The sequence below is a fragment of the Tamandua tetradactyla genome, chromosome X, assembly GCF_023851605.1.
Source record: "Tamandua tetradactyla isolate mTamTet1 chromosome X, mTamTet1.pri, whole genome shotgun sequence".
In the NCBI taxonomy this organism is placed as follows: domain Eukaryota; kingdom Metazoa; phylum Chordata; class Mammalia; order Pilosa; family Myrmecophagidae; genus Tamandua; species Tamandua tetradactyla.
Genome location: NC_135353.1, coordinates 132141471 through 132169465, shown reverse-complemented (window position 1 = coordinate 132169465; position 27995 = coordinate 132141471). Strand labels below are relative to the sequence as shown.

The window sequence follows — 27995 nt, the reverse complement described above, 5'->3', positions numbered from 1 at the left end:
GTTTTTCCCTTCTCTTCAGGGTTGCATTGATGTTCAGCTGCTAGCTGCTCCCTCTGTGGCTTTCTCTCTATCCCTGTCTGAATCTCATTCAAATGGACACTGGCACATGGAGTGTGGCCCCCTCAAACATGAACATGTATCTGATCCTATTTGCAGGTACCACAGTTATAGGAAAATGGCCTCTGTCTTACTTCTGCTTTCCAAAATGTCAAGAAAGTGCACCTCATTGGTGAAATCTAAATTGCATCCAGAAAAATACTAGTTGCAAGAGCATCTGGATAATATAATTTTTAGCCTTCCAGCCCCTTTGATACGGGAGGAACCATAGAAGGGGGTAGAAATGAGTTTCTGGCCCACCTTCCAGGTGTTAATCTATGTACATAACATGTACTAGATGAAGAATAGCCACACAGTTGCCTCAAAGACACTAAACAGCTTTGGAGTCATCATGGTTTTACTTGTTAGATCAAAAGCATTGAGAGACCTCAAGCAAAAGATGTGTTAGTAAATTTATATTTTGACTAGAGCATTTCCTAATATAACTTATGTAGATAGTTTGATTGAACGTCATAAGTACTTGGAATCTCAGGTAGGACATGAGATTTCGTTGGTTTGTCCAAAGTGATGCCCCGATGAATCCCAGAGTGATTTGATCAGTGAGTGGAAAAGTATTTGCAAAGCCCCCTTCGGGGAATGGTGAGAGCGGGAGAAATTCAACCTTCCCAAGTCGAATTCTTGATATCCTCACAAGCAGGGTGGACAGCCAAAGCTACAGGCTGAGCCCCCAGTCTTGGGGGTTGTTCATATGAAACTTGACCCCACAAAGGATAGGTCAAGTCTACTTGAAATTTGGGCCTAAGAGTCACCCTCAAGAGAGCCTCTTTTGTTGCTCAGATGTGGCCTCTCCCTCCAGCCAACATGACGAGCAGTCTCACCACCCTCCCCCTCTCTGCATGGGACATGACTTCCAGGGGTGTGGACCTTCCTGGCAACGTGGGACAGAGATCCTGGAATGAACTGAGACTCAGCATCAAGGGACTGAGAAAAACTCTAGAATGAGCTGAGAATTAACACCAAGGGATTGAGAGAACCTTCTTGACCAAAAGGGGGAAGAGTGAAATGAGACTAAGTGTCAATGGTGAGAGATTCCAAACAGAGTCGAGAGATTATCCTGGAGGTTATTCTTACACATTAAGTAGATATCACCTTGCTGTTCAAGATGTAGTGGAGAGGCTGGAGGGAACTGCCTGAAAATGTAGAGCTGTGTTCCAGTAGCCATGTTTCTTGATGATGATTGAACAATGATATAGCTTTCACAATGAGACTCTGTGAATGTGAAAATCTTGTGTCTGATGCTCCTTTTAGCTACTATATCAACAGAAGAGTAGAACACATGGAATAAAAATAAATAATAGGGGGAACAAATGTTAAATTTAGTTTGAAATGCTAGTGGTAAATGAAAGCTAGGAGTAAGGGGTATGGTATGTATAACCTTTTTTCCCTCTATTATCGTTTTATTTCTTTTCCTGTTGTCTTTTTATTTCTTTTTCTAAATCGATGCAAATGTTCTAAGAAATGATGAATATGCAACTATGTGATGATATTAAGAATTATTGATTATATATGTAGAATGGAATGATATCTTTTTGTTTTGTTTGTTAATTTTTTTAATTAATAAAAAATAATAAAATAAAATAAAAAGTAGATAAACTGGAAAAAACAAACAAACAAACAAAAAAGATGTGTTAGTTAGAAGGCTGATGGTTGTCAGTGGAAGCACAGAATAAGGGAATTGAGGGAGATGAATAAGGGACCCAGCATTGTTCAGAGGAGAGCATGCTCATCTTAGCCAAGGCTCATTTTGGTTGCAAGCCCCAGACACTCAATCAAACCAGCTGATGTAAAGACAAGGTTGTGTTACAAGGATTATAAGGCATCTCACATATTCCTAAGCCATGGAATGCAGTTGAGTGTCCCTAGAACAAGAACCAAGGATTGTCGAACTGGCAAGAACTGAGGACATACCTGGTCTTTTCTTTCTATTGTCTCTGAATGTTTGCATCAGTTTTCTCTTTCTGCAGCCCAGCTTTTTCCTCCTCTCTGAGAACATGGCAAAAGGTGGGAACACACAGTTTCCCTGTTCAAGTCTTAAAAGAGAATCACTAGCATCTCTTGGCTTTAATCCTTTTATTCTAGGACAGAGAAGCTGATTGGCCTAATCAGGGTCACATGACCACTACCGGTCAGTACAAATGTGACCACAGGGTCCATGGAAGGGGATGGGAAGTTCTCATGAATGGAGAGGAGTTGTCTGTGCAATCATCCCGAAAGGGGACTTATTACAGTGCCCTATCAGCCTGACACAAATATTCCATCTGCCCCATAGGTACATTCCAGCTATGGAGATGTATACAATAGAGCCCACTGCATTAAATATTTCCTCTGATTGTATACTCACCAAGCCAGTTTTAGGTAACTATGATTCCTGTGTGTTCTAGTTTGCTAGCCGCCGGAATGCAATATACCTGAAATGGAATGGCTTTTAAAAAGGGGAATTTAATCAGTTGCTAATTTACAGTTCCAAGGCCGAGAAAGGGCCGAGAAAATGTCCCAATTAAAACGAGCCTATAGAAGTGTCCAATCTAAGGCATCTAGGGAAAGATATCTTGGTTCAAGAAGGCCAATGAAGTTCAGGGTTTCTCTCTCAAGTGAGAAGGCACATGGCGAACATAGTCAGAGTTTCTCTCTCATCTGGAAGGGCACATGGTGAACACGGCGTCATCTGCTAGCTTCTCCTGGCTTCCTGTTTCATGAAGCTCCCTGAGAGACATTTTCCTTCTTTGTCTCCAAAGGTCGCTGGCTAGTCAACTCTGCTTCTCATGGCTATGTCGTTCTGCTCTGCTCTTTCTGAATCTCTCATTCTCCAAAATGTCTCCTCTTTCACAGGACGTCAGAAACTAATCAAAACCCACCAAAATGGGTGGAGACACGCTTCTACCTATCCAGTTTAACAACCATTCTTGATTAAATCACATCTCCGGGGAGATGATCTAATTATAGTTTCAACTATACAATACTGAATAGGGATTAGAAGAAACGGCTGCCTTTACAAAATGGAATTAGGATTAAAACAAGGCTTTTCTAGGGTACATACATCATTTCAAACCAGCACACTGTGTCACTCGCATTTTTTGGAGAAAATACACTAACTAGATTGATATGAAAACATGGACTAGCTCATAGTTATACTACTTTTCATTGTAAATTTAAAAATTGCTCTTCTCAACATTGACCCTTTAAAAGTTTGTTATTTTGAGTCAACATCACCCAGTCAGATGAACTCTGGGACACTGACAGACAGAGTCTTCTCAGGTTGAATGGCTGAGGACTGGATTCTACCTTGTGATGAGTTCCCAAGGTAGATGCCATCTCTAAGATCTCTTGGAAGACAGTCATTAACTGGCTTTGGAAACTTCCACAGTGACTGTGGAAGTTTTTTTTGTAAATACACACAAATAATTCCTACCAAGTCAAAGGGAGATATACCTTCTCAAGGTCCAAAAAAGCAGGCTAGATTTTGAAAACCTTTTTATCGTAAAATATGACACGCTATCACTGTGGATGTTGACCTAGACCACTAGGCTGATGGAGTGTTTGTCAGGGTTTTCCACAGTAAAGTTACTCTTTTGTCCCCCTTCCCACTATATTCTATATGGTGTCTTTGGAAGAACCCAAATGGTCTGAGGGTGTGGCCTCCAGAGGGCTCCTAAATGGCTAGTTTGCAAAGACTTGACCACCTCCCTGGCTCACTGTGCACTCATTCAGAATTCCCTTCTGGAATCATACGTGCATGTGCACGTGTATGTGTGTGTGTGTGGCGGGGAGAGTGATGGGGGGAGGGGTGGAAGGGAATGCCAAGGGAACTGAACTATTTTTCAAATCTTTTCTGTCTTACATCTGGACCTCCACTTTTCTTCTTTTTTTGGCGTGGGCAGGCACTGGGACTCGAACTCAGGTCTCCAGCATGGCGGGCGAGAATTCTGCCACTGCGCTACTGCCAGTCCTGGACCTCCACTTCTGAAACTCTACAAGCAAGAAAATGACATCTTTGTTTCCTGGATGTCCCCTATGAGTCCTACCCTCGAGGCAATGGATGGCTAGAGCTTTAGCTCTTTGACCTGGGGGGAGGGGAAGGGGACTTCTTTCAGGATAGCATATGGGCCATTACTTCAAATATTATCCTGCCATGCACATTATTCACCTCTAGATGCTTCAATGGAAAAATTAACTACAGATCACCCGTTGTTTACTGAGCACTGAAGATTGAATCAGAAGGGCTGCATTCACAAAGCGGAACTGCTGACCATTCAGAATGTGACCTTGTGTATATATGTTTTTCCTGAGGTTTCAATCTCTCAATCTCAAACCAGGAGAAGGCTTCTTAGACTGTTTATCTTGCTGAATTCCAAGGCTTTAAGGAGTAGCTATGCCCCTTTGCGAACTTACAATGAAAAGGGAAGTAAGAAGTATTCATCCTTAGCTCAGAAAAAAGAATGTTATTTGTCAAGACATAACTAGAATATGAAAGATTGTAAAATTGTGGGGTTTACCTGTTGGGGAGGGGGAGATTTATTTTATACTCCAGTCTATATTTTTATTTCCCCTCAAATTCGAGGAAATAAGAATGTCCTAGAACTTCTGCAAGAATAGAAAATTCCACTCCGTTACCTGTTTCTTTAGGCTGATTATGCTCTTGAAGTAGGGTTAATTTAGATCAGCCCTCTCAGGGCTTTCAATCCAGACCCTGTTCCAGGATATGCAGCAAAGTGGACAAAGAATGAAATTTTAGTTGGTGTGAAGAGAAGCGAACCCACCAGGAACTTTTAAAAAAGGATTAAACTCTTACCGTTATTTTTTTTTTTTTCCAAGCTAGGCATGTTAGGGCTAATGTTTGAAATCATATTTTTGTGAATTTTCTTCTGGGAGAATGCAAATTTGCGACTCAAGTGTTTCCTGGAGTTGAATGAGGAACTCCAGATTCTATTCCCCAAATTGAGTGTCTTTCGTAAACATAGTGTGTTTCTAGAAATCTCAAACCCGAGTCTTTGGGGATTCCTTTCTGATTCCAGTTTGTAGTTGTTCGTTTTTCCTAGAATGGAGAACTCCTCGGGGCCGCTCCTTTCAACCCACCCTCATTTTCTCTCCCTCAATTAATTCCAGGAAGAAAATGGAGATTGGGAATTGGGGAAACAGGGTATTTTTTCCCCCAACAAGTCTGTTGACTGTGTAGTATTTGTGATATATTTATACTAAAAATTATTCGTTGTTTATCCGAAATTCAAATTTCACCGAGCGCCCTGTATTTTATCTGGCACTCTTCCTTGGAGGGCGGGGGATCCGGGAGGCGCCTGGCACCACGCCTGGCTGCCTTCCTGCAGGTGCTCAGCATCTGTGCAATTGTTAGAGCGAAACCCAAACCAGCCCCACAGCTTCCACAGCTTGCACTCGTAGAGGGGCGGAGGCATAAAGACAGACATCCCTATTGGAGGCCGTCACCCAAGATCCACCAAAGGATCCACGCCCGGAAAACAGCCTGGTGCCGCGGGCTCTTCGGACCCCTCAACCGGCTCCATCACCCGTCTCTGACCGTCGGCCCTACCCGCGCTCACCCTCTCCCCCCACCCCATCTCGTGACCCGCCGTGGTGGGCCCGGGCCGGAGCGTTCGGGCTCTTCAATCACTGCCTACCATTGGCAGGGCCTCCCATCCATCACATTAGGCTCCGCCTACGATCGCGACGTTTCTCATGCTACGTCTTACGTAGGCAGCGACGTAATTGGCGATTGGCGGAGAAAGCGGCAGGCCTCCCTACGGAGAGGATGACTAGGCGGGCTCAAGGAGTCGGGACGAGCCGGAGCGCGTCAGTCTCTCAGTTCGGGTGGCCGCTTGCGTCTTGCTGGCCGGGTCGGTCTCGTCGCGCACTGCTGAGGCCACCGCGGAAGCATGGCGGTGCTCGTGCTCCTGCCCTTGTTGGTGACGGGTGAGGGCCCGGGGGCGGTCAGGGCACGCTCCGGGAGGTCCTGCGCTGCGAGGCTCCGGGGTCGGAGGCTGCGAGTGGGCGGCCGCGGGGTGGGTGCCGCAGTGCGGGCGGTCGGCGGTGTCCTCGTCTCAGCTTCCCCCGTTCCGGCCCCCTCTCTGGGTCAGCGTATGGTCGCGGGGCCTGGCGGGACCGCCTGGGGGGAGCCTGATGTGGCCTTCTCACTTTGCCCCCCCGCCCCTTCTAGGAAGGCGCGTCCACTGGCCTCCAGAAAGCCTGGCTTCTTCCGTCTCTGGAGGCCCTTTTGGAGAACTGGGGTGCATTTCTCAACTGTTTAACCGCAGCCCTCGGCAAAGAAGGGAAGGCAGTCTTCTTGGCTGCCATCAGCTGCTGCGTTTCTTTGCATTTTTCTGCTGTCTTCGTTTTAGTAGTTGTCATCAGTATTTAGTTAAATGTCTCCCTCCCCCTACCATATATAATTTAGGATACAAAAGTTGAGGTCGGGTAATGGTTTTTGTGTGATTATTTCTTCAGGCAAGTGCAAGGGACTTCTTAGTAGTTTGTGGCAGTTCCCAATTTTAAAGATTTGGAAACTGAGATGTGAGTCACGCCCTTAGGGTCCCATGTCCCGAGTGGAATCTGGATTCCCTAACATTCAGCAAGGGGAGTGGAAGAAAGCTAATATTTGGTCTCTTACTGTGTATCACGTGATAACGCATTAAGTATTAACGACAGTCTTTAGAAGAAGGTCTCATCCATGTTTTACAGAGTAATCAGGCCTAAATCCATTTCCCCGATATGACATAGCTAATAAGTAGCAAAGCTGGAATGGAACCCAGGTCAGCTGGCTCCAGAGTATGGGCGTTTTCGATTATACATGTTGTGGCACAGGTATTACTACTCTGAGAATGTGGAAATGATGTGGGGCTAAGACTGGGGGTGGACATTATCAAACAAGAGACCACGCTGAGAATAACCTGGAGGAATGGTCCTCTGTTCCCCAATGTGTCAGTTTAAAATTGAGGACAGAGGGCTGTCCGGATTTTGGAATGGTGGTTTAATTCTGCAGGGGACATAGACCACTGACCTTCTTGGAAATTACAGATCTCCTCAATCCCTGGAGGTGCCCAATGTTGTGTGTTGATGATTATTATACTTACTTTAATGCCCAAAAGTTTTAGGGTTCTTTGTTTATGTTTCTGTTTTTGGCCTAGGAAATGTCGTGGTCTATCCAGTCAGATATTTGGGGGAAATTTTAAAACTCTTTTAGGTCGGTGTTTGAAATTTCAAAAATTTTCCCTTCAATACTGTGGTTTAACTAAACATTGATTGAAATTTCCATATTTTAACTTATAATTGATAGTATTTTGTCTCCTTGAGGTTTAGGACTTCTTGTTTGTTTTCCTTTGGATCTGAGGTGGATTATTTGTTTCTGTATGTGGTTTGAACATGCTCTCCTTACCAGAATAGTCTAGTTCATACAGACCAAAAATCTGATCCTGTCAGCTTCTGCATTGCTTGGCCTTGTCATATGAGGTTAAATTATTTTCCACAGTGACTGAATGTGACAGTGGAAAACGTTTTTAAGAGCACTGACTTCTCTATTTGAGAGAAAAAAAACATAATCCTTTAAAATGGTATTAACCAAATGAGAGAGAACAGAGGAGGGAAACATGTAAATACCATGTTACGTGGAGTGTTTGAAGCAATTCTTATGTTTAGCCTGGGAAGGAAAGCCCAAGGGTGAACACTTGGAATTTGAAGGGATGTCATGTAGAAGAGATCTATTTGGTTATTGACACACAAACCCCCCAGGACAAAATGGGATCCACGTTATATATATATATATATTCTGTCCGCCATTCATAAAAGGTCACAGCATAGCGTGATGGAGTTCCCAGAGGGAAGAGCACTTACCCTCTTTCCCTGACTGAGAAGGCTGAGGGCAATTTCCCCAGGGGAGGTTCCTCACTGGACAAATATGTGAAAGGTTGGGGTGGGAAGGAAAGGCATTTTAGAATGATATGTGTAAAATCACAGAGCTGAGACAGCAAAAAAGCAAATAGTTTGGTAGGGCTAGAGTGTATAGGAGGTAAGTTGAGAAGATCTTAGAAGTAAGGTTGGAGAGATTTCTTGGGTATTATGTTTTGGATTTTGTCTTGAAGGATCTGGGCAGCAAGTGAAGGAGTTTAAGCAAGGGTGAATGAACAGATCTGTATTTTGGAAAAGGGGTAGAAAGGCTGGTTAGGAGGGTGGCATGACAGGCCCTAAGGAGGTCAGTTATAGCAAAACTGACAAGGGCCTGAAGAATGCATTGGGCATGAAAGGGAATGGATTTGTGAGATATTAAGAAAAAAGGCTTGACAGAATTCGGTGATTAATTAGATGTGGTGCAGAGGAAGGATTTATAGATGACTGATTTGAACAACCAGGTGGAAGGTGGTAGTGTCCTTCGAGATAGAAAATACAGGAGGAACAGGTAGAAAGATAATGAATTCAGTTTTGGATCAGTTGAGTTTGAAGGACTTGGAAGGAAATGTCCAGGACAGTTTGGCTATATAGGTCTAAGGGCTTTAAAGGTCTAAAGGAAATCTAGACTAGAAATAAGAATCAGGGAGCTGTATGTATATTTTTGGTGTTTGCAGCTTTAAGAGTAGATGGGCTCACCCAGAGAGAGATCTAAAATAGGAAACCAATGAGGGTCAAGAATGGAGCTTTCAGGTACAGTAACCGTGATCTCCAAAGTAGATGATCCATTGGGATGCCAGGAGAATGTTCAAAACTGAACATTCAGTTCAAAACTGAATTCATTGATATCTGTTTTTATCTCATCTTTTTTTTTTCCATTCTTTTTTTAATAGTACTGTTCAGGTATTTTGTAGAATGCTCCTCAATTTGAGTTTGATGTTTTGCCATGGTTAGTTGGGGTTAAGACTTCTGACTTTGTGAACATTATCACTTATTATAAATATATATTATAAAAGTGTATACTTTATAATTATATATGTTGGAGGTATTTTCAAATTTTTTACTGAAAGGATTGAAATTTTAAAGGCTTGTACACCACTTCTTTAAAGGATGGCAAAGAAAGGAAACTGAGGAGAGGCAACCAGAGGGAAATGGAAGGAAAACCAAAATTAGTGCATGTCCCTGTTTCACAGCCTCTAGGAAGTCATCTAGATCATCAGGACAATTCTGTTTCATTGTTTTACAGCAGAATGTATGGACTTAAATTAGAGTGACACTTTGAGGGCCATGGCTTAATGAAAGCCAAGGCAGAAGATTTCCAAAGAGGGAGTTGCCAGTATCTGATGCTTCGGGAAGTTAAATAAATTAAAGGTTGAAAATTCTTTTGGATTTCGTGAATCATGTCAGTGGCATGATGGAGGCGGAAGCTGTGGGTTGGGTAGTTACATGAGATGAAGAAGTAGAGAAACAAATGGTGGGTGACAACTCATCCAAGATTCTTCCTCTGAAGGGAAGCTGAGGTTGGTAGGGCCAAGGGAAGTTCTCTGTGGCTTTTATTTTAGAATGGGAGCACTTTGAGCATATTTTTGTGCTGAAATGAAAGAACCAGTTGAGGGGAGAAAATTGATATTGCAAGATGTGATGTCAGTTATTCGTTAATTCACTGGGCCCAAGTGGCAGAACCCATTCTCAACCCTGGGGCTATGGTGTGTGTTCTAGTTTGCTAGCTGCCGGAATGCAACACACCAGAAATGGATTGGCTTTTAATAAAAGGGGGTTTATTTTGTTAGTTCTTCAGAGGAAAGGCAGCTAACTTTCCACTGAGGTTCTTTCTTATGTGGGAAGGCACAGAATGGTCTCTGCTGGCCTTCTCTCCAGGCCCCTGGGTTCCAACAACTTTCCCCGGGGTGACTTTTTTCTGCATCTCCAAAGGCCTGGGCTGAGCTGTGAGTGCTGAGATGAGGAATGCCGAGCTGCTTAGGCTGTGCTATGTTGTGCTATCTCATTTAAGCACCAGCCAATTAAGTCAAACGTCATTCATTGCAGCAGGCCCGCTTCCTAGCCAACTGCAGATGTGATTAGCAACAGATGAGGTTCAGCTACCATTGGCTCAAGTCCACAGCCACAGAACTAGGTGCCTTCACCTGGCCAAGTTGACAGCTGAATCTAACTACCACAGTGTGAACAAAACAAACTGAAATCCCTGCCCTTGTGGAGCTTATGTCCTGGAGGGACATCTCCTAGTACGTTTTCCCAAAATAGTGACTTAATAAATATTGGATTAATAATTTAATAGGTGAATGAATAGAGGTCTGTCCCTAAGAAGGTTGAACAAAGGAACATTATTGCCTCATTTCTGGAGGGAGAGGAGGTAAAAAGATAGGTGCTTGTGCAGATAAATTTGTGGTGAGGGGAGGGAGCAGGTAGCTGAAGGAATTCTCTGCTTTCTCTGAAGCCACAGGTAGGTTATCCAATGAGACTGAGTGGGGAAATGATAGAATAGGATATTTAGAACTGTTTGGAAACAGATTTTAGTTTCAGTACAAGGAAAATCTTTTCCAAGGAATAAAATGTTGGGGCAATGGAGCTGATTACTGGCAAAACTAGTGTTTGTAAATTGTGGCACTATCTTTCATCACTGGTGGTATTCAGGTAGAGGATAGGTGACCTGCCAGATATCTTGGAGATGAGATATCTGCATTAAGCAAGGGTTTAGACAAATGATCTTCCTCTGGGTATCCTAGTTCATGTGCTTTTCGGAAGCTCTGGCTTCCTGAAGGACTGTCATGCAGGCGTGGAAGTTAAATTTAACTACAAAGTTGAGGCAAAGTACTTTAGTATAGCTTTGTTGGCATTGATGAATAGGGTACCGTTTCAGAACAGGCGTATCTCTAGATCAAACTATGGTCCTTTAAATGTGTATGATACTTGAAAAGTATAGGCTCTTGCTGCCCCATTTTCCTTAGAATTTGCAATACTCTCGTGAACCAAATGTCTGTCAGTTAAGTGGCTGTTCCATTCTGCAAATTTTAGTCTGCCTTCAGGTAGAGCTATTTGGAAATTCCTGTTCTGGGGGCTGCACTAAAATGAAGTTCACAACTCTTCATGTTGTATCAGCACCATCCTGAGGCCTTTTCTTTACTCAATACTACAACCCCAAAACATTTCCAACTTTATTCCCATACTCTGTAAGTGATGCTTTCATTAGGTCGAGAGAATAGCAGTGATGCTTTATTAAAGTCTTATTTTCCCATAGTAGGTGTGGCCAAGATTTCTTTTAGTCTTGGAGCTTATCTTTTCATAGGAACCCAAAAGTTTTCCTAAGCTATTTGTCCCTGTGTAAACTAGATGACATTGGGTCAACACTTAATGGGTGAAGTGGTCAAATCCTTAGCTTTGAAAGGTTTATAAAATAATCCCTTTATTCTCATCCTTCATTTTTTATTCCCAGGCCCTACACCCCTAGACTAATTGGCTTTATTATTACAGAATGCCTTTTCTCGCTCTCTTGGTATGTCAATTGGAAATATTGTTTCCTGGACTTTGCTTCTAAAGTCTGGAGTGTTTATATTCCTACTGGCAACATATGCCACCGTTCAGCAGTTCTCATTTTACTCGGATTGCCCAGGGGACATAGGGGAAGATGTGATCTATCTTAAGATATACTAATCTGCTGAAATTTTATAGTGAAATACCATGAATTTATATCTGGGAAAGAAAATTTGCGTTTTGGAGAGAGGGTCAATGGTAGAAATAGTTTAGGTATTTCAAGTTTATTTTCTTCCTTTTTAGTCTGCACCAGGATCTTGGGGCTTTTGTTTGTTTATTTTTTTAATTCTGAAGAAATACCATTGATTTCTAATTCTTGCCAAATTGCTGCATGCCCCTCTTTAAGGGCCTCTAGGAAGTCATCTAGATCATCAGGACAATTCCATTTCATTGTTTTACAGCAGAATGTATAGACTTAAATTCTTAGAGTGACACTTTGAAAAAGAATTTGTTGATGTTTAGAGGATTCAGCATTTTATTCAATCATAATTTAGTATGCTAAGTCAGTTGAAAATAGGGAAATATTATATTTAATAGTTTTCAAGGTGACTGTGAAAGATTTATGATGCTGATATTTTGTTTACTAATCTGTTTTCTTTTCAGGTGTTTTGGGAAACGAGTTTAGTATATTAAGATCACCAGGGTCTGTTGTTTTCCGAGATGGAAATTGGCCCATACCAGGAGAGCGAATCCCAGATGTGGCTGCATTGTCCATGGGCTTCTCTGTGAAAGAAGTATGTGTGGTGTTTTGTTTTGTTTTTTTAATATTTGGAGTTGCTTCTAAGAACTTTTTTGTTGATTTCTACTAATTTCTAGCCCAAGAAAGCAGCATGCAAACAAACATAGGTATATTGGTACAGATTATAAAAGTAAAAAAGCTCAATTTGTAAGTTAGGGAGGTTTTGAATATATGCGTCAAGCTTAGTTTCTGAAACCAAGTAATTATAAATCATTAACCATGTAACAGTTTACTTGTAATAGTGAAATTCTGTTTTTAAAAAGAATGTATCTGTCCTACCATTAATAAGGTGTATAATTTAATCTGGGGTTTTTTTTTTTCCCAGTTCAGATTTGTTATGAATGATAATGCATACATTTTGCCTGTGGCTTGGAAAATGTTGTGGTTAGTAGCCGTGAGGGGCATCTTAGTACCTTGCTTCTTCCCTAGAAGTTAGCTATAACCTATGGTAGTGACTGACTGCTTATAGTAATTCTGATTGTAAGCAGAAGGGGCATATATCCATTAAATATGAGAGATCTAAAACTAAGGGCTAAAAGAATGAAAATACAGCTTGCTCTCTTTCTATCATTATCTTCTCTCGCTTTGTTAAGTTTGGTGCTTTTGATGTAGTCTCTAGATATTATCAGTCACCAAAAGGAACCTTCCTTCTAGATCCTGAGTACCCTTGAAACCAGAAGCTGCATGGCTACTGCCTTGCTTTTGGGATGAAAGGGTACAGCTCCAGAGCTGCTGGCTGTGCAAACCCAGTGTGAACAATATTGGTTGTTTACATTTAAGGATGAAATTTGTGGCTAGTTCTTTACAAACTTATATTTGACAACCAATGGCTTAAAATAACCTTTAGAAATATTAATAGTAAGTTAGTATGAGTTATTTTAGCAAGAATTTGGTTTTATGTTTAAAGAGCCTAGACTAAAGAGACCATTTTAATGGTAGTCTTGCTATGTCATTGCGAAAAGAAAATAACCCGGTAGATAAGGGCAAAAAATGATGAGGGGGAGAAAATGTCCATGGTTATATGAAGAAGAGAAGATAACATTTGTAATTTGAAAAGTACTACATTTTGTTTCTTGCCTGCTTTTTTTCACATATGATTTCAGATGGCTTGGTATTAGACTTTATTGTTTCAAATCTGTAGAATTTTAAGGAAGCGGAGAAGGGTAGAAATCAGCATCCTTGCGTAGGAGATTGCAGCTAGTGCTTTAAATAAAACTTATATTTTCTATGTGAATTGTCACTACCAGAGCTATCTGAGACCCCCTTAACACTACTTACTAGATGTTATTGGGGAGATGGTGCCCTGAGTTGAAAATTAAACACAGTTTGATGGTTTTCGATGTTTAGGACCTTTCTTGGCCAGGACTTGCAGTGGGTAACCTATTCCATCGTCCTCGAGCTACTGTTATGGTGATGGTGAAGGGAGTGGATAAACTGGCTCTACCCTCAGGTAGTGTCATCTCATACCCTTTGGAGAATGTGAGTATTTATTATAAAAAATTAAGGGACTATATTTTAAAATTTTCTCTTGTCAGCTGTCATTATGAATTGTTTTCTAAGCATACTTATCTTCATGTGTCTTTTTCTGATGTATTTATTGATCAATAAGACAAACAAAATTTATTTTTTTTAAAAATTACATGAGTGTTGTAAATTTATTAAGACCTCTTTGCTTCCCATGGATGAGAGTAAGTTATAAGATAAGAGGTGGAGAAACTGTCCCACTTTCAGAATAGTCGGAGGCTTGAAAAAGGGAGCCACTAAAAGAGAAACCAGTTGAGGGTGGATCCTGCTGACATTTTCTTGAGCATTGTCTTGTCACCTTACCTTCAGAATTTAACCTCCATTTGTGTAAGAAGGAAACTGGGCACTATTTTCCTGCCTCACTCATTCCTTCTCTGGCCTTGCAGTCACTCATTCCTTCTCTGGCCTTGCAGTCAATGTGGCTGACTGAGCTGATTTGAGAGGCCATCCTTCCACTTCAAGTATATACAGGTTTGGATAAAATAGCGACACAAAACATTTTTTACCTGCATAACTAAACTTGAAAGTGAGACAGGGATACACAGAGGTGTCAGATATGAACAGAAAACTAAAAAAGCCACAGTGGTGAGGATCACAAGCTGAAGCTAGGATTGTGCTCCTTACAGAAATCCAGGGGCTGTAAAATGCTGCCTTGTTCTAGAAAAGAGGACTAGTAAAACCCCAGCTGCCTTAAGGCTATCAAAGGAGCTGGCTTACTCCCCTTGGCTGTGGGTACCAAAAGAGTCCCCTAAGAGAAACCAGACCTACAAGTTGGTGCTGTGTTGAGTAGGGCACTACAAATTCACAGGGACACCTTCGTAGCCTATGGCTCCTTTGGCAAAACATTGAAGATAAGTTGAATACAAAGCACTTGAAAAAAAAAATGAGTCAGCCAATGCAACAAAGAATTTATCTCCCTAGAATTACACATAATAGACCAATCTCAAAGAGATTTTAAAATAGAAATGTTAAAATTGTGAAAGAGTTGAAGGAATAGAAACCATAAGGCAGTTATGAGACATTTTTTGATATGTGGTGCTTTCACTGATACTCATTTCTAAACATTTCATAATTTATATTGTAATTTCTTTAACCTTTGAGTTATTTAGAAGAGTGTTTTGTTTCCAAACATGCATTCTTTTAAAATAATTTTTAATTCTGTAGTTTCTAATTTCATTACATTGTAAGACTGATCTTTTTGGAGGGTTTTCAGACTTTCCTATGGTCTAGTATAAATTATTTGCATGCATACATGGCATACTTACAAAAACTGACCACGTACCGGGCCACAAAACAAATGTCAACAAATAATAATCAGTAGCACACAGACAAGTCAAATCCAAAAACAACATCAAAATGGTACATTAAAAATGTATTTGAAAATGGTAAAAGCAGAACAAAAGCTAGGACTCCAAGACGTAGTAAAATTGAAGAATTGTTAAGGAAACTGAAAATCTTAAAAGCTATCAGAAAAGATATTACTTATAAAGAAAGACAGAAAGATAGCAGATTTCTTCTCATTGTCATTAAGGAGCTGAAAAGCAGAATAATATCTGCAAAGTACTGAGGGAAAATAACTGACACTTAGAATTTTGTACATCGCTAACTATCATTTAAAAATGAAAGCAAGACAAATAACCCAATTTAAAAATAGGTAGAAGATTTGAATAGCCATTTTTCCAAAGAGAAGGCAAATCAAAAGCACAATAAGGTACCACCTTCACACCCATTATGGGAGGACTATAATAAAGACAATAACAAATGTTGGTGAGGAGGAATTGAAACTCTCATACATTGCTTGGGGAGGTGGGGTGTGGATGTAAAATGGTGCAGCCACTATGGAAAACACTTGGGCAGTTCCTTAAGAGTTTAAGAGTTATGTGACACATTAGTTACACTCCTAGGTCTATATCCAAGAGAATTGAAAACATATATTCACACAAAAACTTAAACATAAATGTGTTCATAGCAGTATTATTCATAGTAGCCAAAAGGTGGAAATCGCCCAGATGTCCATCATCTGATGTATGGATAAACAAGATATGGTATAACCATGCAATGAAATATTATTCAGCTGTAAAATGGAATGAAATACTGATACATGCTGCAACATGGATGGACTTTGAAAACATTATGCTAAGTTAACGAACCAGTCACAAAAGGCCACGTACTGGATGATTGTATTTATATGAAATGTTCCAGAATAGGCAAATTCACAGAGACAGAAGATAGATTAGTGGTTGCTGAGGGTTCGGGACGTTCTAGTTTGTTAGCTGCAGGAATGTGATATACCAGAAACAGGATGGCTTTTAAAAGACAGAATTTATTAAGTTGCAAGTCCAAAGTTCTAAGGCTGTGAAAATGTCCCAATGAAAGCAAGGCTATAGAAATGTCCAATCTAAGGCATCTGGGGAAAGATACCTAGGTTCAAGGAGTCTGATGACATTCAGGGTTTCTCTCTCAACTGGAAAGGCACATGACGCACATAGTGGGTCTGCTAGCTTTCTCTCCTGGCTTCTTGTTTCATGAAGCTCCCCTAGGGGCGTTTTCCTTCTTCATGTCCAAAGGTATCTGGCTGCGTGGGCTCTCATGGTTCTCCTGGATCTCTCATGGCTCTGTCTCTCCAAAATGCTTCCTCTTGTAAAAGAGTCCAGTAAACTAATCAAGACACACCTGGAATAGGTAGAGTCACAACTCCATGGAAGCCATCTAATCAAAAGTTGCCACCCACACTTGGTGGGTCACATCTCCTTGGGAACAATCAAAAAACTCCCAGCCAGCAATATTGAATGAGGATTAAAGGACATGGCTTTTCTGGGGTCCACCATAGCTTCAAACTGGCACAAGGGGACATGAAAAAGTTCGAAAGATAGTAGTGATGGTTGCACAACTCTGAAAATATATAAAAATCACAGAATTGTGCAATTCAAAAGGGTAAATTTTATGATACATGAAGTAATTTCAGTTTAAAAAAATGATTTTTTAAAAAGTCACTGAAGAAACCATAAAAGAAGCATGTGTATGTGGAGCCATACTCTTCTCCATTCTCAGGAGGATTCCATTCCTATGTAACCAAAATGCAGTTGATTCTCATTATACAGGGTAGTAGTTATGTTCTATAAACTTCCTGAGAATACTGAATTAGCAAACACTGAAAACCATTGTCCCTAGGAGAAATACTAGAGTTAGGTTTCTAGGCGCCTCTGGTCACAACACTATCATTGCCTTCAGAACATTTTAGAGCAACATTTTAAAGCTTCTAAACATAAATTTAAGCAAATTTAACCATAAATTAGATTCTGGGGCAGGTAGTTAGAGCTCATTAAAGTTTTGATTCATTAACATTGAACTCACGACCCACAGTGCTATAATTCATCCCTGAATGAAGCATTATCTAATGCATTTATTTTTTCTGTAAAGTGTATCACAGCATTTTTGCACTTAGGAACACTAGAACAGCACTTTAGCATTATGCTTGGGGGGCCATTCTAAACAGTGAAATCATCAATAACCATAGAAATGTGGGAAGCGTGGCACTAAATGTACCCCAAAAAACAGTATGAGAGCAGAAAGAAGGCAGAGCATTGTGTTGTTCACCCACAGCTGGTAACAGGGTTTCTCAAATATTTCACTATTCCCATGTCTGTGATTGTGAAAGCCCCATGAATATTAATTTTGGGGTTATAAATAAATCTTAGAAAATTCATAAATACAGAATCAGTGAATAATGAGGATTGACTATTTCTCAGATTTCCTAATTATATCTTGCCTTTTAAACACAGTTTTTGGCTATTTGGAGTCAACACTTTATATATGCTTTAAAATATCGTTTCCTTCCTGATTGAAAACATGTCTTCCTAGCCTCTGGTCAGACTAAAGATTTGCCCTTTCCTTGTGTTTAGTGATGTTCACGTCTGTCTAGATTGTATTTCATTCATGTTTCCTATCACTCCTATTTGCATTTTTATTTTCTAATGCACTAATTTTTTAAGGTTGCAAGGGTGAAAGGCAATAACATAGTCAAACAATGGTACTTACCCACTCTAGAGACTGAGTTGGCTTTTCTGTTGATGTTTCAGCAGGCTGCCTACAGCACCTGGGCACAGTCATACCTGTGGCAGCTGACACAAAAGAGCCCAGCTTGGGTTTGGGAATGGTAGCCTAGAGCTATCAATGAACCTATCCACAAGGATGTACTAGGTATCTACTCGTGTCAGTAACTATTATGGGACCTGTGAATCAGTGGTGATACAATGGCCAGGCCCTTATTCTAACATGATCGTGGCAGTGAATATTGTACAAAAGAGTGGGAGGTCCCAATGCTGAAGAGACCAAAGCTGAGAAAAATGTGGATACAGCAGAATAACAATTTTGCAGTTGAAATGAAAAATAGAGTGTGCAAATGTTTAAGTAAGTGGGGTAAAATATGAACAACAGTGAATCTTGGTAAAAGGTATATAGATGCTATTTATGTGTGCTTTTCTGTAAGTTTTGAATTATTTTCAAAGAAAATTTTAAATAAAGTGAAGGCAATCATTGTTAGGAAATACACACTGAAGTACTTGTGAGTAAATGGATATTTTGTATCCAACTTAAAAATGGTTGAGGAAAAAAAGATACTATGCATATATGGTGGGAAAGGGAAGGAGGCTTAGTAAAATCCAAGAAACGAAGCACCTAAAGCCCAGTGGAGAAAGCTGAGAAGCAAACTAATCTGTTCCAAAGAACCTCCAGAAAGCTTGGGCTGTAGCAATACCAGGTACCTTGAAAGTCAGGGTAAATGTAGGTCTGAATCAGAAGGGATGAAAGTCTGTTTAAGCAGCAATTACATCTCTAGGTCCCCACACCAATTCCATGAAGCCAGGTGACGGCCCCTCTTACCCTAGCAGAAGACTAGAGAATTATTTTCTGGAGAAGATAAAATAGAGGCTCTGTAGGTATCATTGAAGGTACAATACTGAAAACATGGACTTTTATTTGTATTCTAAATGTGATCACTGGCCCTCTTCCTTCATTCAGTTCCCAGAATATCAGCAGCCAGAGATATGCTCTTCAGGCAAGAGAATTGAGGAATATTGTGATCAGCCAAAAAGAAAAGACCTGAAAACGCTGGCATACGAGATATACCAGTAAAACATCCCAGCCACATTCCCTATAGTGAAGCCCACAGTTCATAAACCACATCCATATGAGCAGAGCTTTAGTTTCCTATAATTAAAAATGAACACATAGCTAAGGATCACAGTACATCTGAGGAAATTGTCAGCGCTCAGAGAAAGTGAAACAAGAACAGGATGCTGTAAAATGAATAATCAGAGAAAGAACTTTCAGAAATTCAAAACTTCATAGTGGAAATTTTAAATTATGTAGAAGAATTGAAAGATAATAAGGAAGTCATCCAGAAAGTAAAACAAAATGAAAAGGTAATGGAAAATATATGAGAAGAGCATTGGAGGATCTATCTAGGAGGTCTGAAGACAGATAATAGTAGTACCAGGGAAAGAGAAAACTGAGGGAAGAAATCATTGCAGAAATAACCAAAGAACATTTCTCAGAATTGAAAATGTATTTCCAGGTTTGGGCCTATCTGGAGCCCAAAACAAGGATAATGATATGTCATCCTGAAATTTCAAAATACTGAAGACAAAGATAAAAACAAATGAAAAAGCAGGTCACATATAAAAGATCAAGAATTAGAATGACTTCAAATTTCTCAACTGCAGTATCAAAAGCTAAAACACAATGCCTTCAAATTTCTGATGGAAAATGATTGTTTTGGTTTCTTTGGCTGCTCAAGCAAATGCCAATGTAATAGGTTGGCTTAAATAATGGGAATTTATTAGCTCAAAACTAGTTTCCTAAGTTTTGAGGCTAGGAAAAAGTCATTCTACTTATAAAGGACTCCAGTAATAGGATGAAGACTTATACTGGACCACACCTTAATTGAAGAAATTCAAAAGGTCCTACTTACAAGGGATCCATACCAACAGGAATGGATTAAGTTTAAGAACATGTTTTCTTGGGATACTTACAGCTCCAAACTACCACAGTGATTTCTAACCTAGACTCCTATACTCATCCCAAACTGTCCATTAAGTGTTAGTCATTCAGAGTCACAAAATTTTTACTTACAGCCTTTCTCAGGAAGCTACTAGAAAAAGTTCTTGACCAAACTACTGGGAGCAAACCAAGAAAAAGGTGATTGATGTTTCCAGTATGATAATGAAAGGAGATTCTGGCTCACCAGAGGTCAAGAGCAACAGGGCTGGATTGGAGGCAATTGAGAAGGCTCCTGAAGAGATATCAGGAAGCTGAAAATATTAAAATACTTAAGGCTTTTGAACATACTGATTTTTTCATTTGGGGGGAGAGTTGGAAACCATAGAAAGTAAACAAAAATGCAGTTAACTCCAGTAGGATAAAAAAATTGAGCAAGAAGAGGAAAGCAGTTAGTAAATAGTATATGACTCACCTAAGATATTGTTTATGTAGGCATAATAGTGAAACAATATTGATCTAATGAAAATTATAAAACTCTTGGGAGGATGGGGAGAAGAAAAAGGAGTACATGTAGGGATTGGGGGTGGGGATGTATTTATTTAGTGATCTTAGCTAAATCATCATTTTCTATAATGGACTGTAAATAGATAAAATTTTAAAGTGAAAAGTGAAGAAATAGTAATGTAAGCATATTATTTAAAGATTGTAAAACCTAATGAAACAGTTAAAGGATTTCAAAATGAGCACTTCAAAGGAATGGAAAATGATAGGAGGGAAAAAGAAGACTTTTTTTTAATAAGTGTTATAGAATTATTTGTCTCTTTAAACCGTGTGTATATATAACTTGAAAAATTGATTTCTTTTTAAAAAGTCAACAAGAAAAGATGGCTGGAATAGAATGCCTCCTAAATAATTCATGGGTTGAAGAGAAAATCACAGTGGAAATTTCTAAATTATTTGGCAGTGAATAACTATACCGTGTATTTACAAATTGTGAGATGTAGCTAAAATGGTAAGAAAAAGAGAAATTTATAGCCTTAAATGCACATTAGGCTATTTAAAAGATGGAAAATTAATGTAAAAAACCGGAAGAATTTCAGAGTAAGTACAAGGAAAGTAGAAGGAAGGGAACAATAAAGATTAAAAGGCAAACTCTTACTTTTAAGTCTTCGCAAATAGTATTAACTTTATAATGCGATTTGTATAAAAATGCATTGTATAATATATCCTTTAAAATAAGTATATAAAAATCAAAAATACCATTCTCACAAGCAGTGAGGACAACTAAATTAATAGGTTGAGCCCTCAATTTTGGGGTTTGTTCCTCTGATACTTATCCCTGCAAAGGATAGACTTAGCCTACTTAAAATTAGGCCTTAGAGTCACCTCAACAGAACCTCTTCTGTTGCTCAGATGTAGCCTATCTCTCTCTCTCAGCCAACACAGCAAGCAAACTCACCGCCCTCCCCCCTCTCTATGTGGGACATGACTCCCAGGGGTGTAAACTTCCCTGGCAACGTGGAACAGAAATCCTACAATGAACAGGAACTCATCATCAGGAGCATGAGAAAGCCTTCTCGACCAAAAGGGGGAAGAGAGAAATGAGACTAAATAAGGTGTCAGTGGCTGAGAGACTTCACAGTCGAGAGGTTATCCTGGAGATTATTCTTAAACGCACTATATAGATATCACCATTTTTGATTAAGGTGTATTAAGCTAGAGGGAAGTACCTGAAACTGTAGAGCTGTGTTCTGGTAGGCATGTTTCTTGGAGATTCTTTAATGATACAGCTTTTGCAAAGTTACTGTATGATTGTGAAAACCTTGTGTCTGATGCTCCTTTTATCTCCCTTATCAACAGACGAGTAAAACATACAGAATAAAAATAAATAATAGGGGGAACAAATGTTAAAATAAATTTAGACTGAAATGCTAGTGATCAATGAAAGGGAGGGTAAGGGGTACGGTATGTATGACTTTTTTTCTGTTGTCTTTTTATTTCTTTTTCTGAATTGATGCAAATGTCCTAAGAAATCATGATGATGAATATGCAACTATGTGATGATACTGTGAATTACTGATTATATATGTAGAATGGAATGATAAGTTAAAAATGTGTTATATTTTTTAAAAAATTAAAAAATTAATTAAAAAAACAAAAAGGAAAAAGAAACATGGCTACTGGAACACAGCTCTACATTTTCAGGCAGTTCCCTCCAGCCTGTCCATTACATCTTGACTAAAAAGGTGATATCTATTTAATGCATAAGAATAACTTCCAGGATAACCTCTCAACTCTGTTTGGAATCTCTCAGCCATTGACACTTTATTTTGTCTCATTTCACTCTTCCCCCTTTTGGTCGGGAAGGTTTTCTCAATCCCTTGATGCTGAGTCTCAGCTCATTCTGATTTCTGTCCCACGTTGCCAGGAAGGTCCACACCTCTGGGAGTCATGTCCCATGTACACAGGGGGAGGGCGGTGAGTCTGCTTGTGCTGGCTGGAGAGAGAGGCCACATCTGAGCAACAAAAGAGGTTCTCTTGGGGGTGACTCTTGGGCCTAATTTTAAGTAGGCTTGACCTATCCTTTGTGGGGTTAAGTTTTATATGAACAAAGCCCAAGATTGGGGGCTCAGCCTATTGTTTTGGTTGTCCCCACTGCCTGTGAGAATATCAAAAATTCTCCACGTGGGGAACTTGAATTTTCCCCCTTTCTCACCATTCCCCCAAGGGGACTTTGCATATACTTTTTTACTCACTGTTCAAATCACTCTGGGATTTATTGGGGCATCATTCTGGACAAATAGTACAAAATCTTATGCCCTACTCAAGGTTCCGTGTACTTATGGTGTTCAATTAAGCTGTTCACATAAGTTATATTAGGAAATGCACTAGCCAAAATATAAATTTTGTACCAAACATTTTTTGCTTTAGTCTCAAACATAAGTTAAAATTTTAAAATATTAATTACCATCTATTTTCAACACCCTGCAGTAATGACATTCCTTTGTTCTTCCTAATGCAAAAACGTTTTTAAATTTGTACATTTAGTCACTATCATTATATACTCTAGGCATTCCTAGATTATACAATCTCAGTCTTTATTGTCTTTCTTCTTGGTTTCATTTGTGCCCCCAGGCCTCCTCCCTCTATCATTCTCACATTTAGCTTCATTCAGTGTTCTAACATAATTGTATTACACTTAGGTAGTATTGTGCTATCCATTTCTGAGTTTTTACAATCAGTCCTGTTGCACAGTCTGTATTCCTTCATCTCAAAATACCCAATATCTTACCCTATTTCTGTCTCCTGATGGTCTCTGTTACCAGTGAAATTCTCCAAGTTTATTCCCTAATGTCAGTTCATATCAGTGAGACTGTACAGTATTTGTCCTTTTGTTTTTGGCTAATTTCACTCAGCATAATGTCCTCAAGGTCCATCCATGTTGTTGCATACTTCATAACTTTATTCTGTCTTACAGCTGCATAATATTCCATCGTATGTATATACCACAGTTTGTTTAGCCACTCATCTGTTGGTGGACATTTTGGCTGTTTCCATCTCTTTGCAATTATAAATAATGCTGCTATAAACATTGGTGTGCAAATGTCCATTTGTGTCCTTGCCCTTATGTCCCCTGAGTAGATACCTAACATTGGTATTGCCGGATCATAGGGCAGTTCTATATTCAGCTTTTTGAGGAACCACCAAACTGCCTTCCACAGCGGTTATACCATTTGACATTCCCACCAACAGTGGATAAGTGTGCCTCTTTCTCCACATTTTCTCCAGCACTTGTCATTTTCTGTTTTATTGATAATGGCCTTTCTGGTGGGTGTGAGATGATATCTCATTGTGGTTTTGATTTGCATTTCCCTAATAGCCAGGAAAGTTGAGCATCTTTTCATGTGCCTTTTGGCCATTTGTATTTCCTCTTCTTAGAAGTGTCTGTTCAAGTCTTTTGCCCATTTTGTAATTGGCTTGTCTGTCTTTTGTTGTTGAGTTGAACAATCTCTTTATATATTCTGGATACTGGACCTTTAGCTGATATATTGTTTCAAAATATTGTCTCCCATTGTGTAGGCTATCATCTTTTTACTTTCTTGGCGAAGTTCTTTGATGCACAAAAGTGTTTAATTTTAAGGAGTTCCTATTTATTTGTTTCCTCAGTGCTCATGCTTTGGGTGTAAGGTCTAGGAAACCACCTCCTATTATAAAATTTATAAGATATTTCCCTGCATTTTTTGTAACAGTTTTATGGTCTTAGATCTAATATTGAGGTCTTTGATCCATTTTGAGTTAATTTTTGTATAGGATGTGAGATATGGATCCTCTTTCATTCTTTTACATATGGATATCCAGTTCTTAGGCAGCATTTATTGAAGAGACTGTTCTGTCTCAGGTGAGTTGGCTTGACTGCCTTAAACAGAGATCAATTGTCCATAAATGAGAGGGTCTATGTCTGGACACTCTATTGATTCCATTGGTCAATATATCTATCTTTATGCCCATACCATGCTGTTTTGACCACTGTAGCTTCATAATATGCCTTAAAGTCAGGTAATGTGAGACCTCCAGCTTCATTTTTCTTTCACAAGATACTTTTAGCTATTTGGGGCACCCTGCCCTTTCAGATAAATTTGGTTTTTGGTTTTTCTATTTCTGAAAAGTAGGTTTTGGGATTTTAATTGGTATTGCATTGAATCTGTAAATCAGTTTAGGTAGAATTGATATCTTAACTATATTTAGTCTTCCAATCCATGAACACAGTATACCCTTCCATTTATTTGGGTCTTCTTTGATTTAACAGTTTCTTGAATTTTCTTTGTATAGGTCTTTTGTCTCTTTAGTTAAATTTATTCCTAAATATTTTATTCCTTTGGTTGCAATTGTAAATGGAATTCGTTTCTTGATTTTCCCCTCAGATTGTTCATTACTAGTATATAGAAACACTACAGAGTTTTGAGTGTTGATCTTGTAACCTGCCACTTTGCTGTACTCATTTATTAGCTCTAGTAGTTTTGCTGTGGGTTTTTCAGGGTTTTCAACATATAGTGTCATATCATCTGCCAGCAGTGAGAGTTTTACTTCTACCTTTCCAATTTTGGTGCCTGATATTTCTTTTTCTTGTCTAATTGCTCTGGCTAGAACTTCCAACACAATATTGAATAACAGTTGTGATAGTGGACATCCTTGTCTTATTCCTGGTCTTGGGAAAGTTTTCAGTTTTTCCCCATTGAGGAGGATGTTAGCTGTGGGTTTTTCATATAGTCCCTTTATCATTTTAAGGAAGTTCCCTTGTATTCCTATCCTTTGAAGTGTTTTCAGCAAGAAAGGATGTTGAATTTTGTCACATGCCTGTTCTGCGTCAATTGAGATGATCATGTGGTTTTTCTGCTTTGATTTGTTGATATGGTATATTACATTAATTGATTTTCTTATGTTGAACCATCCTTGCATACCTGGGATGAATCCTGCTTAGTCATGGTGTATAATTCTTTTAATGTGCTGCTGGGTTCAATTTGCTAAAATTTTGTTGAGAATTTTTGCATCTATATTCATTAGAGAGATTGGTCTGAGAGTTTTCTTTTTTTGTAATATCTTTGTCTGGCTTTGGTATGAGGGTGATGTTGGCTTCATAGAATGAGTTAGGTAGCTTTCCTTCCTCTTCAGTTTTTTTGAAGAGTTTCAGCAGGATTGGTACGATTTCTTCCTTGAATGTTTGGTAGAATTCACATGTGAAGCCATCTGGTCCTGGACTTTTCTTTTTGGGGAGCTTCTTAATGACTGATTCAGTTTCTTTACTTGTGATTGGTTTGTTGAGGTCGTCTTTTCTTCTCGAGTCAGTGTTGGTTGTTCATGTCTTTCTAGAAAGTTGTCCATTTCATCTACATTGTCGAGCTTATTAGCATAAAGTTGTTCATAGTATCATGTCATTACTTCCTTTATTTCTGTGGGGTCAGTGGTTATGTCTCCTCTTCCATTTCTAATTTTATTTATTTGCATCCTCTCTCTTCTTCTTTTTGTCAACCTCACTAAGAGTCCATCAATCTTACTGATTTTCTCATAAAACCAGCTTCTGATTTTGTTGATTTTCTCAATTGCTTTCATGTTCTCAATTTCATTTATTTCTGCTCTAATCTTCCTTATTTCTTTCCTTTTGCTTGTTTTGGGGTTAGTTTGCAATTCTTTCTCTAGTTCTTCCTAGTGAACAGTTAGTTCCTCAATTTTTGCCCTTTCTTCTTTTTTGATATAGGCATTTAGGGCAATAAATTTCCCTCTCAGCACTGCCTTTGCTACATCCCATAAAGTTTGATATGTTGTGTTTTCATTTTCATTTGCCCCGAGATATTTACTGATTTCTCTTGTAATTTCTTCCTTGACCCACTGGTTGTTTAAGAGTGTGTTGTTGAGCCTCCAGATATTTGTGAATTTTCTGGCACTCTGCCTATTATTGATTTCTAACTTCATTCCTTTATGATCTGAGAAAGTGTTTTGTATTATTTCAATCTTTTTAAATTTATTGAGACTTGCTTTGGGACCCAGCATTTGGTCTATCCTTGAGAATGTTCCATGAGCACTTGAGACAAAGGTGTATCCTGCTGTTATGAGGTGTAATGTTCTATAAACGTCTGTTAAATCTAGCTCACTTATTGTATTATTCAAATTCTCTGTTTCTTTATTGATCCCCTGTCTGGATGTTCTGTCCATTGATGAGAGTAGGGAATTGAAGTCTCCAACTATTATGGTAGATGTGTCTATTTCTCTTTTCAGTGTTTTCAGTGTTTGCCTCATGTATTTTGGAGCATTCTGGCTCGGTGCATAAATATTTATGGTTGTTATGTCTTCTTATTGAATTGTCCCTTTTATTAATACATAGTATCCTTCTTTGTCTCTTTTAAGTGTTTTACATTTGAAGTCTAATTTGTTGGATATTAGTATAGTTACTCCTGCTTTTTTCTGATTATTATTTGCGTGAAATATCTTTTCCCAACCTTTTACTTTCAACCTGTATTTATCCTTGTGTCTAAGATGTATTTCCTGTAGACAGCATATAGATGGCTCCTGTTTTTTAATCTATTCTGCCAGTCTATGTCTTTTGATTGGGGAGTTTAATCCATTAACATTTAGTGTTATTAATGTACGGGTAGTACTTTCTTCTACCATTTTGCCTTTTGGATTTTATGTCATATCTAATTTTTCTTCTTTTTACCTTTACTGATAATCTTCATTTCTGCACTCTTCTCCACACCTCTCTCGCCTGTCTTTTAGTACCTGCTTTTAGTGCTCCCTTTAGTATTTCTTGCAGAGCCAGTCTCCTGGTCACAGATTCTCAGTGATTATTTTGTCTGAAAATGTTTTAATTTCTCCTTCATTTTTGAAGGACAATTTTGCTGGGTATAAAATTCTTGGTTGGCAGTTTTTCTCTTTTAGTAATTTAAGCATATCATCCCACTGTCTCCTTGCCTCCATGGTTTCTGCTAAGAAATCTATGCGTAGTCATATTGGGCTTCCCTTGTATGTAATGAATTGCTTTTCTCTTGTTGCTTTCAAGATTCTCTCTTTCTCTTTGACCTCTAACATTCTGATTAGTAAGTGTCTTGGAGTACATCTGCTTGGATCTATTCTGTTGGGGGTATGCTGTACTTCTTGGATCTGTAATTTTAAGTCTTTCATAAGAGTTGGAAAGTTTTCAGTGATAATTTCCTCCATTAGTTTTTCTCCTCTGTTTCCCTTGTCTTCTCCTTCTGGGACACCTACAACATGTATATTCATGCGCTTCATGATCTCATTCAGTTCCCTGAGTCCTGCTCATATTTTTCCATTCTTTTCCCTATATTTTCTTTTGCTTGTTGGATTTCAGATGTTCTGTCCTCCAGTTCACCTATCCTATCTTCTGCCTCTTGAAATCTGACATTGTAGGTTTCCATTGTTTTGTTCATTTCTTCTACTGTGCCTTTCACTCTCATAAGTTCTGTGACTTGTTTTTTCAGACTTTCGATTTCTTCTTTTTGTTCATTACTTCTCTTCTTTATATCTTCCCTCAATTTTTTGATTTGATTTTTGATGAGGTTTTCCACATTAGTTCGAACATTCTGAGTTAATTGTTTGAACTCCTGTATTTCATTTGAATTGTTGATTTGTTCCTTTGACTGGGCCATATCTTCAGTTTTCCTAGTGT

General features: G+C 39.0%; 1 protein-coding gene across 1 annotated transcript in view; it reads left to right on the top strand.

The window, feature by feature from the left end:
* The first annotated feature begins 5873 nt into the window (after nucleotides 1–5873).
* The window catches only part of ATP6AP2 (ATPase H+ transporting accessory protein 2), a 37922-nt gene continuing 15800 nt past the window's right edge, over nucleotides 5874–27995 (top strand). Inside the window, exons 1-3 of the mRNA XM_077145613.1 lie at nucleotides 5874–6039; nucleotides 12157–12287; nucleotides 13640–13771. Of these exons, the coding sequence (XP_077001728.1) occupies nucleotides 6003–6039; nucleotides 12157–12287; nucleotides 13640–13771 (300 nt within the window). The 5' untranslated portion in view covers nucleotides 5874–6002. The remainder of the gene's footprint in view (nucleotides 6040–12156; nucleotides 12288–13639; nucleotides 13772–27995) is intronic.